This window comes from Vipera berus, assembly GCF_964194415.1.
Source record: "Vipera berus genome assembly, chromosome: 2".
In the NCBI taxonomy this organism is placed as follows: domain Eukaryota; kingdom Metazoa; phylum Chordata; class Lepidosauria; order Squamata; family Viperidae; genus Vipera; species Vipera berus.
Genome location: NC_138203.1, coordinates 280,834,812 through 280,852,303, shown reverse-complemented (window position 1 = coordinate 280,852,303; position 17,492 = coordinate 280,834,812). Strand labels below are relative to the sequence as shown.

The following is a 17,492-nucleotide window of genomic DNA, read 5'->3' as shown; positions in this document are numbered from 1 at the left end:
TGAAGGTCGGCAGTTTGGCGGATCGAATCCCGAGTGCCGCGTGACAGAGTGAGCGCCTGTTACTCGTCCCAGCTTCTGCCAACCTAGCAGTTCGAAAGCACATAAAAATGCAAGTAGAAAAATAGGGACCACTCCAGTGGGAAGGTAACAGCGTTCCGTGCGCCTTTGGCGTCTAGTCATGCCGGCCACATGACCACGGAGACGTCCTCGGACAAGCGCTGGCTCTTCGGCTTTGAAACGGAGATGAGCACCGGCCCCTAGAGTCGGAAATGACTAGCACGCATGTGCGGGGGAACCTTTACCTTTACCTAGATGCTTTCTGAGCTTAATTGTTTTCTTGCAGATATTTTATTACCAAAACTTGGTAACATCATCAATGCTAGTAAGAAATGAGATTTCCTCTCAATCAGTGGTGGGATTCAGCTGGTTTGTACCAGTTTGGCAGAACTGGTATCTAGTTGTTGTTGCCCAGCCCAAAATGGACTTCCAGAAGCGGCATCCACACAGAGAACCGGTTGTTCAGATATTTGAATCCCACCATTGCTCTCAATTTACATTCTAGTGGTGCTAGTGGCACAGATGATATTACTGGGTAATAAAAAGTTTGCAAGAAAACAACCAAGCTCAGAAAGCACCAAGGAATCATAACATGAAAGTTATACTTATATTACACTAGTGAGGCCACTCTTGGACTACTGCTTCCAGTTCTGGTCACCATGATACAAAAATGATACGGAGATTCTAGAAAGAGCACAGAGAAGAACAACAAAATGCTAAGGGGTCTAGGGGCTAAAATGTACAATGAATGGTTAGGGAAACTAGGTATGTCCAGTCTATTGAAGGGAACTACTAGGGGTGACATGATACTAGAGGGAGAGAAGAGGAGCTTGACTTGTTTTCCAAAGCACCTGTGGCGAGGACAAGAAGTAATGGGTGGAAGCTCATTAAAGAGAGATTCAAATGGAACTAAGGACAAATTTCCTGACTATGAGAACAATTGATCAATGGAACTGTTTACCTCATGAAACTGTCAGTGCTCTGTCACTGAAAGATTTCAAAAGGAGATTTGACAGCCATTTTTCCAGAATGGTATAAGGTCTCCCGCTTGAGCAGAACATTGGACTGGAAGCCCTCTAAGTTCCCTTTCATCCCTGAGATTCTATGAGTTGATTCATCATTGACTTTTTCTTGAATCATCAAATTACAAAATATTATGTAAGTCAGGGAAACAACGATCCACTGCCTTTATAGATCTTACTGCAGCATTTGGCATTAATGAAACATATATTAGTGGTCAAACAAATATCACTACTAGAAAAAACAAAACAAAATCATAGTATTTTAAAATATCTTATAGGTGGTTAAAAGGATGTGCTACCCTCAGAGCTGATCTGGGAATTTACAAAATTTCTTCTTTATCTAAAATGAGGGCATATAAGTACTAGCCTTGGTGGAGCAGTGGGCTAATGCCTCCTTCAGTAACACCAGCTGCCTGCAATTAGTGCAGGTTCGCCTCCCACCAGGCTCAAGGTTGACTCAGCCTTCCATCCTTCCCAGGTAGGTAAAATGAGGACCCAGATTGTTGGGGGCAATTAAGCTGACTTTGTAATAATGCCGCTTGGGGTGTGTGTGAAAGCCCTAATAAGCAGGCATATACATAGAATGAAGGCTATTGCTAAGCTTGTAAGCCGCCCTGAGTCTTCGGAGAAGGGCGGGATATAAATGGAATAAAAAAAATAAATAAAAAAAAAATAGTGTAAAATTAAAGCTATGGAAACTAACAAACTCCTATAATTGTGTCTGTTAGTAAGGCAAAATTTCAACTAAAGACCTCTTGGATTAGACAACTGACAAATTATATGAGGAGCTGTGGTCTCCATTTCTCTTGTATAATTTGGAAGAAAGTCTAAATTCTATAAAGATGTAGCAATCTTCAAAAATTAAATAAACATGGCACTTTATTAAAACAATAGATTTCAGTTAATATCTGCACACATGTCTGTGCGTAAACTGTAGAGGTGATAAATGTAATTTGCATTTTGATTGTTGTTCTTTTTACTTACCGGTAATTTGTTTCTTGCATTCCACGTTTAATATGTAGTCTTTTTAAAATTTTGTGTTTAATCCTTTAAACAATGGCTAATCAACAATATTCTAATATGTTCATCAGAACAAAGTTGGATTCATTAAAAGTTTATATTTTGGACTTGACCTAAACCCATATATAATGCAGCATTTTTCATTGCTTTTTTTCAGATCAGTGATAAAATTACTTCAGAGGTTCTAAGTGATAAAAGCAAATTCCATTTTTTCCATCAGATGCTCCCCAAAGAAGGGTTTCAATACCCAGCTATTGTCCAATTGCTCCTCCACTTCAGATGGACTTTGATTGGCCTTCTTGCTCCAGAAACAGAGAAGGGAGAGAATTTCCTGAGGACTTTTCCTTCTTTGCTTGACAGGAATGGAATTTGCGTTGTTATATCACAACGATTCCCAGCAACTGGACCTCCGGTACTCCTCAGAGATTCCAGCTCTAAGTGGAAACAAGTCAATGTCTTTGTTCACTTCACAGAATATATTATCATTTCAAGCACATTTGGTTCTTTCCATTTAACACTTAACAGTATATCAGGATCCACTGAAATGAAAGTCTGGATCACCACAACTTTGGGAAAGTATTTAATGTTTCATCATGGATATCTCAGGTACCTCCATAGTATCTGGAGCTTTGATTTTCTGAAAAAAATGAGTCCAAAATATGGTGCCTTTGAACCCTATTCCTTTATAGATCGCCAGTTTCAAAAGAAGTCTTTTCACTGTTCTTTTTCAAAGCATATCTTTTCTGTCAAAGCCCGGAAAAGATGCAGCCAAAAAGCTCTAATGGAGACCCAAGAGGAAAAGGGCAGCATCCGGATTGCAAATAGTGACTCTGTTTACATCATCTTTATGACTTTGGCCCATGCTTTGAAGGCTGCGTATTCGTCAAGATCCTGGAGGAGAAGGAAGAAGGTCCAAGACACATTGGAGGCTCCAAGGCTGCAGCCATGGCAGGTATGCGGTCCCAACAATGATACAGCAAACTAAATTCCTTTGTAGAAAGAATTCACCGGAGAAGAAGGGGAACCATCTCATCCTCCTTGTGCTATAAAAAGTCAACAGATTTGCCCGGTCTACTTCCTTGGGTAATATTTTATTAAGGAGCCAGCATCAGATATGTTTTGATATCAAAAACTACTAATTTTAAAAGGATGTTTGCATGTTTAAAGATATTCCTGTATGTATGGTTTGTGATTAGTAATGTAGAATTTTAATTTATAAATTTGAAGGATTCTGTGAGAATACCTAAAGGCCTGGGTTCTTTTTTCTGGTATGAGTGGCCAATACATCACAGTGGAACGAGGAAGGTGACTTTCAGGTGTTTATTCCTGCAGGAACAGAGAGTCTCACGCTTAGGACAGAGGTCCAAATGAAGGGCCCTGAGAAAAAGTTGGCTTAGCTATTTACACAAAAAGTTTCTTTTCGATACTAAACCCTTGCTAAACCTATCATTGTCAGGTGTTTTCTTCTGCATGCTTGTAGTTTCTTTGTCAATTTTGCAAGGAAGCTGGCAAATGAAGGGGGAACTTAGACAATCCACTGGGTCATCAGTTCTAACTTTTAATGGCTTATTTCTAAATAACTTGATCAATTCAAAGGTAGAGAAGGAAAGGTAGAGAAGGGAACTAGATGGTCAGCCATACCAAACTTAATTTTCATTAACAGAGATGTAATGATAGAAAGGGTTGAAGTTACAGGAATCCTGGGAGGGGGGGGGGGTGACCATAGAATATTAGAATTAAACATAATGCACGCATAAGAAATAAAAAAAATCAAATTAGAGTCTTGGACTTTAAGAGATCCTATTTCAACAAATTTAGAGAGTGCTTGGGAAGGATTCCATGGATGGAAATCCTGAAAGGGAAAACAAATCATGAAGTTTGGAAAACTTTGAAAAATTGTATTATAAAAGGCTAGCCTAGCACAATAGCAATGAAGAAGAAAAATAAAAGATCTGAATAGAAACCAGCATGGCTGTGCAAACAACTCTCTGATAAATGAAAAGGACAAGTATAAAAAGTGTAAAGACGGGCACATCAATATGCTTCTTAATTGCTCCTTTGGTAGAATACCAAGCTTCAATAAATTCACCTATGTGGCAGGGGTTGGCATGCCCCATGATTTTTTTTCGTTCCAAATTGAACTATTATTTATTTATTTATTTATTTATTTATTTATTTATTTATTTATTTATTTATTTATTTATTTATTTAATTTGTATACCGCCCTTCTCCCGAAGGACTCAGGGCGGTGAACAGGGCAATACATAAAAACAAGATACAAAAATTAAAAATTATTAAAAAGTAATTAAACAGTGCCCATAATAAATTAATACAGATTAACAGTTAAAATCCTTTTATAAAATCCAACCCCGTCCCATCAGGCCAGGCCAGCTTGTTCAAAAAGATGGGTTTTAAGATCGCGCCGGAAGGAGCGGAGATCGGGTGCCATCCGGAGCTCGACCAGAAGATGGTTCCAAAGATCCGGTGCACCCACAGAGAATGCCCTCCCCCTGGGGGCCACCAGTCGGCATTCTTTGACCGGTGGCACCCTGAGGAGGCCCTCTCTGTGGGAGCGTACTGGGCGGAGGGAAGTTGACGCCGGCCGCAGGTGCTCCCCAAGGTATTCCGGACCCATGCCATGGAGGGCTTTGTAGGTCATTACTAACACCTTGAACCTCACCCGGAAGACAACTGGTAGCCAATGCAGCTCGTGGAGCAAAGGTGTGACATGGGAGTATCGGGAAACTCCCAACACAACTCTTGCGGCTGCATTCTGTACCAGTTGGAGCCTCCGAGTGGTCTTCAAGGGTAGCCCCATGTAGAGAGCATTGCAGTAGTCAAGTCGAGAGGTCACGAGCGCATGAGTGACCGTACGTAAGGCATCCCGGTCTAGATAGGGCCGCAACTGGCGCACCAGGCGAACCTGGGCGAAGGCCCCCCTAGTCACAGCTACTATATGGTCTTCTAGGGAGAGCTGTGAATCTAGGAGGACACCCAAGTTGTGAGCCCTATCTACAGGGGGTAATAACTGACCCCCATAGTGAGGGGCGGGATATCCTGAATATCCCGAGATGCCGGTACGCACAGCCACTCAGTCTTGTCAGGGTTGAGTCAAAGCCTGTTCCTCCCCATCCAGACCCGGACCGCCTCCAGGCATCGGGACATCACGTCGAGGGCATCACTGGGGTGGTTTGGGGTCGAAATGAAAAGCTGGGTATCATCAGCATACTGATGATACCCAACTCCAAAACCACGAATGATCTCACCCAGCGGTTTCATGTAGATGTTGAACAGGAGAGGCGAGAGGACCGACCCCTGAGGAACTCCACAAACGAGAGGCCTCGCGGTCAACCTCTGCCCCCCTGCCAACACCGACTGCGAGCATCCCAGGAGATAGGAGGAGAACCACTGAAGAACCGTGCCTCCCACTCCCAATCCCCTGAGGCGCCGCAGCATGGTCGATGGTATCGAAAGTCGCTGAGAGGTCTAATAGGACTAGGACAGAGGAATATCCCCTGTCCCGAGCCCTCCAAAGATCATTCACCAACGCGACCAATGCCGTCTCCGTGCTGTACAGATCTCAATGTGGTTTGATATCAGGGATTTTTGGTTGGGTTATAGTCTAGGTATAATATAGTATAGTCTAAATAAGCTTGGAGAGAAAACCACTGCCAAAATCTAAAACCTGAGCTAAAAGTATTTTTGAAACTCAAATACTTTGGCCACCTGATGAGAAGGAAGGACTCACTGGAGAAGAGCCTAATGCTGGGAAAGATTGAGGGCAATAGAAGAAGGGGACGACAGAGAATGAGGTGGCTGGATGGAGACAATGAAGCAGTAGGCGTGAGCTTAAATGGACTCCAGAAGATGGTAGAGGACAGGAAGGCCTGGAGGAACGTTGTCCATGGGGTCGCGATGGGTCGGACACGACTTCGCCGCTAACAACAACAAGGGTCCCTTCCAGCTCTATTCTATTCTATTCTATTCTATTCTATTCTATTCTATTCTATTCTATTCTATTCTATTCTATTCTATTCTATTCTATTCTATTCTATTCTATTCTATTCTATTCTATTCTATTCTATTCTATTCTATTCCCTATTCTATTCTATTCCCTATTCTATTCTATTCTATTCTATTCTATTCTATTCTATTCTATTCTATTCTATTCTATTCTATTCTATTCTATTCTATTCTATTCTATTCTATTCTATTCTATTCTATTCTATTCTATTCTATTCTATTCTATTCTATTCTATTCTATTCTATTCTACTCTAGAGGACAGGAAGGCCTGGAGGAATATTGTCCATGGGGTCGCGATGGGTCGGACACGACTTCGCAGCTAACAACAACAAAAGTATTTTCTATTATTGTAAAGGAAGCTTCTCTACATTACCTTCTTACATGTCCCTCTCTTCTTGACTTAAAACAATCTGGGCAGTTCTTATGAAAACATTCCCCCTTCTTCACATTGGAAACACCATGATCTGTCAGTCTGGAGTCCGGTAGTCAGGGTGCCTTCGATTGTTCCATAGGGTAGCAAAACATTTTTAAGTCCTCCCTCCTTTCTGTCCTTCTCTTTCTTTCCCTCTTTTTTTCTTTCTCTTCCTCCTTTCTTTCTCTATCTTCCTCCTTCATTTTTTTTCCCTTTTGATCGAACACAAAGTTGGCGATTCTGCACAACTCCGGGATCTCCAAAGTAGACCAGTTATATACAATTTGGTGGAAATGGCCCCTTATTATCACGGCCAGACTAGTCTACAATGTCAGAGGATTCATTCATCTTTGGGGTTGCTCATATCTCAATGGGCAGGGGCAACCCCTGCTTCCAGAAGGTGAACCCAGAAAGCATCTGGTATTTCCCCTTCCCTTTTTGCATTATTTACTGGAACTCGGACCAGTTTAACGGCTTCTGTCCAATTTCTTGAAAAAATCTCCAACAAATTCCCTTATGTTCATCCCAATTGCAATTTTATAATCCCAGTCAGGATGAATCAGTGGCCAGGTGACTCTCACTGGGGCAACATCCCCGGTGGTTATTATGACTGTCCATCTGGCAATTTCCACTTTCCTTTTTCAGTTGTATGCTACACCCAATTTCTTGCAAAGTCTCCCCCCAAAAAATCCCTTTGGTGGAATCATATTTGTACCAGTGAGTTGCAATGTTATAATCCCAGTCAGGACAACTCAGTGGCCAGTCAACTCTCACAGGAGCGGTTAGTTTTTTTTTTTAATTGAAAAGTTTTACAATACATTTTATCTTTAACAAAACAAAACAAAACCCTCCCAACCCCCTCCCCTCCCACCCCCTTCCCACTCCCCAACCCTCCCAGCCCCTCCTTCCCTTCCCCCTCCCCCCTCCCCAACTTCCCAGAGCTAAGTACAGGGTATAAGAATACAAACAATCATAATCTAACTTATGCAAACAATCATAAACTATTAAAACTATCGCACTTTAACTCATATAAATTAACTCCAAACAGTATAAATATCACATCAATAATTATTCAAATGCTGGATAATACTTTTTAGTCCCATATTTACTCCGTAGTATCTCTCTGTTGCAAATAGTCTTTCAGGTACACTAAAGTCTTTGCCATATCCTCGAAATTGAAAACTTTACAGTCCATTCTTCTATAATCGGTAGTTCTTCCTTTTTACTAAAAGTCTTACTGCCATAGTTAAATTCAACATCCACTTGATATCCACAACAATAGTGTCAATAAAAATACTCAATAAAAACAATTACAGACAAAACAAATTTACATCAATCATTAAAAAAACCAATTTTCTATTCTTCTTTCCAGCTGGGCTTTAAATTTCCATACTAAAACCAAGTTTATGCAATCTTTCCTTCTCTTAATATATTATACAGCTTCAAGTACCATACATTACTTTCCGAACTTAAAATTTTTTATATATAATCACATCATTTTTATATTTTCTATTACATGTTTCATTATTGCCCATAAAAATAGCTTACAAGTTAGCTTCCATCTATAGTTTTTCCCAAACTTGCAACAGAGCATGTCACAAAGTATATACACATTATCCACTTCTTATCACACAATAGATATACATACCAACCAAATAGCAAATCACAACCTTCAAAATTTCAGTAAGCACTACTACAATTCTTCCCAATTAAGTTTTCGTAATTATCTTAAAATTAAAACAACATAAAATATTACAAAACATAATTATTTTATATAACTCTACATTTGAGGGTGAAAAATATATCCCCAAATATTTAACTCTTTTAACAATTTCAATTCCCGTTTACTCTTCTAAAACCACCCTTTATAATAGTTATTGCATTATTATCTCCTTCAGTTCTGCAACTAAATCTTCAGGCTTGTCTCGTTCGTCTAAAAGCAGCACGCCTCTTCCAATTTCTGGCCTCCTCCAGTGACACTGAAATTTGATCCACTCCTGTAACTTTCTCATCTGTCTGCATTGTTCCTTCAGCACCTTGTAGATTTTCTCTGTGTCGTTGAGACTCTCTCTCACCTTTCTTCCTTGTAGATTCCAAAAGTGGTATGGGGGCTGCTTTTAAAACATTACTGTAAAAATCACATGCCTGAATCACCGTAGTAAGACGATGCCTCATTCCTTCATAGGTCACCACCATACCCACTGGTATCTCCCATCTAAACTTGATATCACGTCGTCTCAATTCTTGTGTCAAAAAAGCAAATTCCTTCCTTTTTCTTAAAATTCTTGGAGGGATCTCTTTTAAAATCAAGACTTCTTGCTCAGCAATTACAAATTCAATGTTGTAGGAGGCTTGAATAACTTCATTTCTAATCACTCTCTTTGTAAAATAAACCACCACATCTCTGGGTAATTTCCTTTGTCTTTCAATCCACGAATTAACACGGAAAATTTTATCTATATCTTCCATTATTTCATCTGCTGTTCACCCCAGCACCCCTTCCAGAGCCTCAGAAACTATTTTCTTCAAATTTTCTTTAGGATTTTCTTTTAAGCCTCTAATCCTTACAGCAAACTCCATCTGATAATACTGTACCGAGGTCAAATCACAATCAATTTTCTCTACCACATTTTCAGTTTCTGTCATTTTTACTTCCAGTCTAGTATCATTTTGACTGAGATCTTCCACTCTTTCATCCAAATTCTCAATACATATAGCCATGCCTTGAAATGCAGATAAAATGTCTGCTCTTATTTCTGTTAGTTTCTCTGTAATCTTTTCATCCATAACCTCAGCTAATTTTTCTGTTAACTTCTCCTCCAGCTTTTTATCCATTATCTCAGCAAATTGTTGCAATTGCTTTTCCATAATCTCTTGCATCACATTCTGCAAATCTTTAACTGTAAGGGCTGATGCAAATACGGGTGCAAGGGGCAATAAGGCTTGCGACAAAGACTGCTGCACCAGAGCAGGAACTTTAGAAGATATAGCCGCCATTTTCACCCACTATTGTTTGCTACGCACTTCCACTTTCAAGCTCAGCAAAGTCCATTGAGTTAAAGATCAAAAGACCATTTTCACCTAAATCTCCTGTATCGCTCTGCCTGTGTCCTCGTTCTCCAAAGTTTTTTCTTGCTAGCAGGGATGGTTGCGGATGCCCTGTTCTGCTCCAAAAAGCCCGGAGCAGAAGCGCCTCGCAGTCCGGAGCATGCCCAGGCTTTGGGGGGGCTCAATCCTTCAGCCACCAAAACTTTAAGTTCTTGTAGCCCCGGAGAGCTCTACCCCTACCTGGGCGCTCGCCCCCTCCTCTTCTCCCGAAACAGCTGATCAGCGCTGTTTTCGGTGGCTCTACGGAGCTGCGAGTCTGACAGCCTAAGAATGGCTGCCTCTGGTGACGCCTTGCCATCCGGAAGTCCAGGAGCGGTTATTATGAGTGGCCATCTGGCAATTCCCTGGGTCTTTTTGAGCAACTTCAAGATCTCATCCTTCATGAGAAAATATGTAGCAATTGCATCGTGTCACCCCATGATGGAGCATGGATTCCATTTAGGGTCTGTTTCTTTCTGCAACTGGGAGAGAAGCAGCATGCTGCTGTTTGGAAAATAGGTGCCATTTATTTTCTCAGTAAGAGCAACAGCAACTGGGGGCAGCTGACAAAAAAAGGGTGGTGACCTAGTGGGTTTTTATTGTGTCTTTTGTTCCAAGGTGTTTAGATGTAGGCATAAAGATGGGCTCTTTCCTTGTTTTCAGAACTGGGGTGCGGGGGTGGGTGGGTGGGAGGGAGTAGGTTTCACTTTTGTTATAAGTTCTCCTTTTGTCATGTAAAGTGTTGTAGCTGATCCTTGAGGGCAAAGGGAAGTGCGCCTTTAATGTTCTAATTTATCTCTAGCCTGGGTGATCAGCATCTGTTTCTTATGTGGACAGCTCAGAGATCACTTCGCTGTTTGTTTATTTATTTATTTATTTTTATTTAATTGGTTTTCTATACCGCCCTATTCCTGAAGGACTCAGGGCGGTTTACAGGGCAATATTTAAAAGACAATATAAATTAAGATAAAAATAGAATTAAAAAGAATTAAATTAATAATAACCCAACAATAAAACATTGTTAAAATTTAAAACTAACCCGCCCCCCTCAGTCCAGGCCAGACAGATCGAAAAGCCAGGTTTTCAGGTCCCGGCGAAACGAGCGCAGGTCGGGGGCAGTCCGGAGTTCGACAGGTAAATCATTCCAAAGGGCAGGCGCGCCCACAGAGAATGCCCTCCCTCTGGGGATCACCCGCTGGCATTCCCTGACTGGCGGGACCCTAAGGAGGCCCTCCCTATGGGAGCGCACAGGACGATGGGAAGTTGATGCCGGCAGCAGGTGTTCCCTTAGATAGTATTAGTATTAGTATTAGTATTAGTATTAGTATTAGTATTAGTATTAGTATTAGTATTAGTATTAGTATTAGTATTAGTATTAGTATTAGTATTAGTATTAGTATTAGTATTAGTATTAGTATTAGTATTTTCTGAATGGGCAACATTGTATCTTCTGAATAAAACATAATTTCCCTAAGTTTAGACCAGCAATTGTTTCAGCAAAGAAAAAAGAAGCTTCTTGTTTAATTCTTATGGGGATTCTTTGGAATGGTAAGATATGAGGGAATATTCGGTTTCTGGGGAGGAGTTTCCCTTTACAATTCAATACCTATTTTGTTGATATACAATTGACAAATTTTGCTGAAACCTTTTCGTTCACTTATCAACTTATTGGTAACTAAGATTCATATGTGAAATATCAGACCGTGTCAGAAACAAAGGTGTCTCCTTTTAAAATCCCTGGATGTTTCCATTCTAGTTCCACCCCTTTCTGGAGAAGAATGAATTCTACAATCTTTCCCATTTGAAACTCTACTTTGACCAAAATGGAGAAGTAACCGCAGATATGGACATCCAATGCTTGGTGGTTTCCCCCAGTAGGAAATTGATCAAAAGGAAACTGGGATGTATTGAAAGACAGAAACTTATTATAAACCAAAGGGCTCTTTCATTGCTAAAGTTGCTCAACAGGGTAGGTAAAATATTGCAGTGTTCTCTCTTTTTTCTAAAAATTAGGACCCATTTCAAGTGAGTTATTTGTAGTAACATGAGTGGATGATCTTCAGTTGGAGTTGAATGTATGGAGGAGAAAACATACAGTTTTCTTAGACTGCATGAGGGGAGGGGGGCTTCAGTAGTACTCACAAATGTGTCTTTCAGATGCTATGATATGGAATACTCTTTTAAACTGATTCATCCATGTTCAACATCAGATGCTGCTTGATTATTCTTCAGGAAACAGACCACAGTTCTTTCTGTATCTCTTCTATAAGTTAGAATCTCCTTCAAACTGATGAGAAACCTGATCTACATTCTGTCATTTGTGTTGCTAATAGCCTCAAAGTCTTTTAAGCAGTGTCTGCATTAGGTTTGGACTGAATGAGATGAATATAATCATAACTGGTTGGAGTTCCTATTGGTCCATGTGGGAAATAAGATGCAGATATGAGAGACAAAGGCTCCTATTTGAAGAAAGCAAAGACCACTGATTTGAAAGAAGGGTCAAAGTGATCATCTCTGCTAAAATTGAACATCATCTATCTATCTACCACACAGTCTTTTCAGCCATTCCAAGAAGATTCCACATCCATTTGCACTTTGATTCAGGTGACTCTGAGGGCACAGATAAACCCCCAAGTGGCCTCAACCACTTTCAGAGAGTTAATGACCAGATGACTGCAAAGAATATAAATCTTTTCACTCTGCACCATTTAGTCAGGACTGAAAAAGCTTCTTGGATGAGAAGCAAAACATTTTCAAGGGGGTGGAAAAAAAGTTCATTTGTCTTTTGGAAAAACATTTTTGGGACAAAATATGCCTGACTTATCCTGTTTGAGGGACATGTTCTCATGACCTCACCTCCATCTCATCTCACTCCAGTTCTAGAAACTAGGCAGTCAATTTTAGTCTTAGTTTTGCAGCATGGAAGCCATATCAATTAATAAATGTATATAGAAAGAAAGAACATCTCCTTCAATGTTTATTATTTATTTATTTATTTATTATTTAAATTTATATACCACCCTATTCCCGTAGGACTCAGGGCGGTTTACAGGGGAAATTAAAATACATAACATACAAAATTAAAATCAGTTAAAACTATGATTAATCACAGTCCCTGAAGTTAAACTAAAACCCAATTAAATTAAATTAGTTAAAACCCCTCTGTCTGGGCCAGACAGCTTGAAAAACCAGGTTTTCAAGTCCCGGCAAAATGAGCGAAGGTCAGGGGCAGTCCTGAATTCCATGGGAAGTTGGTTCCATAGGGCCGGTGTGCCCACAGAGAATGCCCTTCCCCTGGGAATAACCCGCCGGCATTCCTTAACCGGCGGTACCCTTAGAAGGCCCTCCCTGTGGGAGTGCACAGGACGATGGGAAGTTGATGCCGGCAACAGGTGTTCCCTTAGATAATCCGGACCCAAGCCATTTAGAGCTTTATAGGTCATTACCAGCACCTTGAATCTCACCCGGAGGGCAACCGGAAGCCAATGCAGCTCACGGAGAAGAGGTGTTACACGGGAGTATCGGGAAACTCCCATAACAACTCGCGTGGCTGCATTCTGCACCAGTTGAAGCCTCTGAGTGGTCCTCAAGGGCAGCCCCATGTAGAGAGCATTGCAGTAGTCTAGCCGGGAGGTCACGAGCGCATGGGTGACTGTGCGTAGGGCATCTTGGACCAGATAGGGCCGCAACTGGCGCACCAGACGAAGCTGGGCAAAAGCTCTAATTGGTAAGCTCTAATTGGTAAGGAAGTTTTCCTTTATATCTTAATTGAAGGATAGTTTTGAATTACTATCAAAGGAGGCTAGCTTTGCAATGTTTCATATACTCTACAACAAGGGTGTCAAACTGCCAGCCCATGGGCTGGATGCGTCATCTGGAAGCCGTGCCCACCCCATTGCCGGCAATGGCAAAACTGGCCCGATACATTGTGCAACATCACGTGACATCATGAGCTTGACATGTCTGCTCTAGAAGAAACCTTTCCAGATTCATCTAGTCAGAAATTTATTTCTTCATTAGAGATTTATTATATTTTAACAAATCTAATAGAATAAAAATATATTTTTTCCTAAAATTTAATATGTTCAACATACTTTATAATCATGTATATATGAAAAATCATCCTTCTTTCTTCTCCAGCACTGAAGGAAGATTTTGAAATATGGTGCTGGAGAAGACTCCTGCGAGTCCCTTGGACTGCAAGGCGATCAAATTGGTCAGTCTTAGAGGAGATCAACCCTGACTGCTCTTTAGAAGGCCAGATCCTGAAGCTAAAACTCAAATACTTTGGCCACCTAATGAGAAGGAAGGACTCACTGGAGAAGAGCCTAATGCTGGGAAAGGCTGAGGGCAAGAGAAGAAGGGGACGACAGAGAATGAGGTGGCTGGATGGAGTCACTGAAGCAGTAGGCGTGAGCTTAAATGGACTCCAGAAGATGGTAGAGGACAGGAAAGCCTGGAGGAACATTGTCCATGGGGTCGTGATGGATCAGACATGACTTTGCAACTAACAACAACAACACATATATAAAAAATAGAAAAAATGCATCTTAATGCAGCCATAAAGAGGAACCAACTAGTGGTTATTTAATTCTAAAATCTTTTCCTGAGTTCCTTCCTTCCACACTTTATTAAGTAGAAAAGTCATTTATTGCCATGAAATATGCCAGAAGTGAAAGGCAGGAACTATATGAATTTTTCATTGTATCCCCTGCAATCAGTTGAAACTAGTTAGAGAATTCATATTTTTGTTGAAGTGAAGCCCAGAGAGAGGACTCAGCTAATCTTCATATCTACCTCCATTTTCAATGGATGCTTAGTCCAGACACATTTTCTTTGGCATTCCTTATTTTTCTCCTTAGCCTTTGCCTCAGTCCAAATGTGTGGAAAGTTGTCATCCTGGATATGTTAAGCGGAAGCGAGAAGGAGAGCCGGTTTGCTGCTATGACTGTGTTCCTTGTCCAGAGGGGACCATCTCCACTCAGGAAGGTGGGTGACACCAAGGAAAAGAGCAGAACTGTGGGATGCCTCTAGAGCATTTTTATGGAAGTCAGTATTAAAGGATATGTTAAAGGTCAAATGTTATTTATCTTCAAATGTCACAATTTCTTACCTAAAAGGAGGAATAGCCAAAAGACCTTGAAGGAATGTATGGCATGTGAGACAGGTTTTACTACTACCAAAGAAAATATATCTTCTGCTTTTTATTTTGGATCTCTCTTTCCACATTTATCTTTCTGTGAATATCTGAATTCTTTGAAATTTGAGGAATTATCTTAGGTCTACCCTCTAGAAGAATCTTTGAAATTTATTCTATATAGGTCTCCCCTTGATCATCACTAGAAGGAATTGCTGGTCCACAATGAGTTGATTTGTATAGTTACGGGTGCACCTGCTTACATGAATGTTACTACTGATGAGAGTAGGCATTCCAGACTATTTCCAGAACTAGGTTTTTTTGCTTTTTTTAAAAAAAATAGTTTCTGTGAAGACATTAAGAGATGCATCTTAGAAAATCCTCCTAGTATCAATTGCTTTCCAAAGAAGTTATTTCTTGAAAAGTGAAAGGATAGAATATTAAATAAATGTTTCTTTTGGGGTTTTGCAGATACAGAAAAATGTACCAAGTGTCCAGATGATAAATCTCCAAATAAGGATCGTATCCAATGTATCCCCAAAGTTATATCCTTCCTGTCTTACGAAGAAAATCTGGGCATCATCCTGATCTCTTTTGCCCTGCTCTTGTTCCTAACAGCAATGTTTGTGTTAATCATATTCATTAAATACCGAGAAACTCCCATTGTCAAAGCCAACAACCAGAACCTATCTTACATACTTCTGATCTCCCTCCTGCTCTGCTTCTTGTCTTCTTTTCTCTTCATTGGTCAACCAAAAAAAGCCACCTGCCTTCTCCGACAAACAATGTTCAGCATCATCTTCTCAGTTGCCATTTCTTCTCTCTTGGCCAAAACAATCACAGTGGTGCTGGCTTTCTTGGCCACAAAACCAGGAAACCGAGTAAAGAGATGGTTGGGGAAGAGCTTGGCTAACTCCATCATCCTTTTTTGTTCTGCTGTCCAAGTTATCATCTGTTCCATCTGGCTGGGAGTTTCTCCCCCATTCCCTGAATCTGACTTCCACTCCCAGCCTGGAGTGATCATTCTGCAATGCAACGAAGGCTCTGTTGTCATGTTCTACATCACTCTTAGCTACATGGGCTTCTTAGCTGCCATTTGCTTCACAGTGGCCTTCCTGGGCAGAAATCTCCCTGGGGCCTTCAATGAAGCCAAGCTGATCACCTTCAGCATGATGGTCTTCTGTAGTGTCTGGGTGACTTTTGTGCCCACCTACCTGAGTACCAAAGGGAAATACATGGTGGCTGTTCAGGTCTTCTCCATCTTGTCCTCCAGTGCTGGTCTTCTGGGTTGCATCTTCATCCCCAAGTGTTACATAATCATTCTGAGGCCAGACCTGAATAAAAAGGAGCACCTTACAACCAGAAGAAATGCAGAAATGTAGAGACAGGGTAATGTCAACTCTCAACATGTTCCAACAGGACAAACCTAGAATATGGTCCATGGATGACTAGGCCATCTTTTTTTTTTTTTGCTTCAAATCACTAAAGGGCTATTGGCAGATAGGATTGTGAGGAAGGTTAGTTCTTGCAGTAGTGGGAGAGTATTAACAAGCTGGAAATACAGAAGGATTGCAGGTTGCGACCATGACATCCTTGTTTCTGAGTACATTTTACCAAAGCTGCTATGGCAATGCAATTAATATGTTACTTTTTATTTAGACAATAACTTTTTCTTGAGGATAGTAACAGTAGATTGGTGGTCAAATAACTTGAGACTTGCTAATTATGAATATTCATGCCTAGATTATGTATGAAATATGCATATGTGCTATTATCATTTTGTCCTCCTTTCCTGAAATGTATCAGTATGAGAGAATCCTTTTGTCTACAGGATTTCCTCTCATTATATTCTGGAGGGAAATTCCTCGAGTGTCCACTGAATAAAGAATAACTGCAATGAGCCTTGATTATTGGAGGTGGGGGTGGGTTGTGGTATTTGTTTTTATATAAACTTGTGTCAGCAGTGGGATTCACAATCTTCATGTTGCTTCCAGGGCCAACAGGTGGGGTGTCCTGTAGGGTGGGTGTTTTGAGATTGATCCCATGACCCTTCCCATTTCCAAATAATGGCATCATTTAGGAGGCTGTGTAAGGCAACAATATCTGTGCAAAACTCCATTTTTCTACTAAGGTTTGTGTACCATTTATGGTCTCATGCTCACTTCCCACCTGAGTAATCACTGGAGGTGTCCAGAAAGCAAGGTGCAGTTTGGCTTAGGATGGGTGAGAGTGACCTTTCTATGTCAAGCAAATACTGACCCCGAGGCTCTGTTCAGACTGCCTTTTTCCTATTTCTTAATGTATGAATTTCCTAAGCAGGTACTTTGCAGGGAGGGAATTGCAAAACAGAGCTTAGGCAGACTTTGATTGGTGAATGAATGCTTTTCAAATGAACAGATAAGCCTGCTATGGGCCAAGGCTGGGAATTGGTCTACTGCCTTCACTCCTGCCTCCAGAGGCTGTGAAAGAAAGGTATAAAATAATCATAAATAGCTGTTCCTCCTCCATTGGAAGAGAAACATCCTGAGACATGAATCCAAGGACTACAATAATCAACACAGGGAAGGAAAGGGGAAGGCCAGCCAGAAATACCTTCCAATTCCACATGTGGACAGTGATCATACAGATAAGTAAATCTCTGGAAGGAAGGCAAATGGGAAATTTCAAACTTAAGGAATCTTAAGAGTTTTTTCTGCGGCACCGGTATGAAAACACTCAGACCAGGAAAAGTTG

General features: G+C 40.8%; 1 protein-coding gene across 1 annotated transcript in view; it reads left to right on the top strand.

Moving 5' to 3' along the window:
* LOC308663023 (vomeronasal type-2 receptor 26-like) overlaps positions 1-16,141 on the top strand; it is a gene marked incomplete at both ends in the record, with an annotated part of 78,432 nt that extends 62,291 nt beyond the window's left edge. Inside the window, 2 exons of the mRNA XM_081319166.1 lie at positions 14,485-14,611; positions 15,231-16,141. Coding sequence (XP_081175292.1) covers positions 14,485-14,611; positions 15,231-16,141 — 1,038 coding nt within the window. The remainder of the gene's footprint in view (positions 1-14,484; positions 14,612-15,230) is intronic.
* Positions 16,142-17,492: the final 1,351 nt, after the last annotated feature.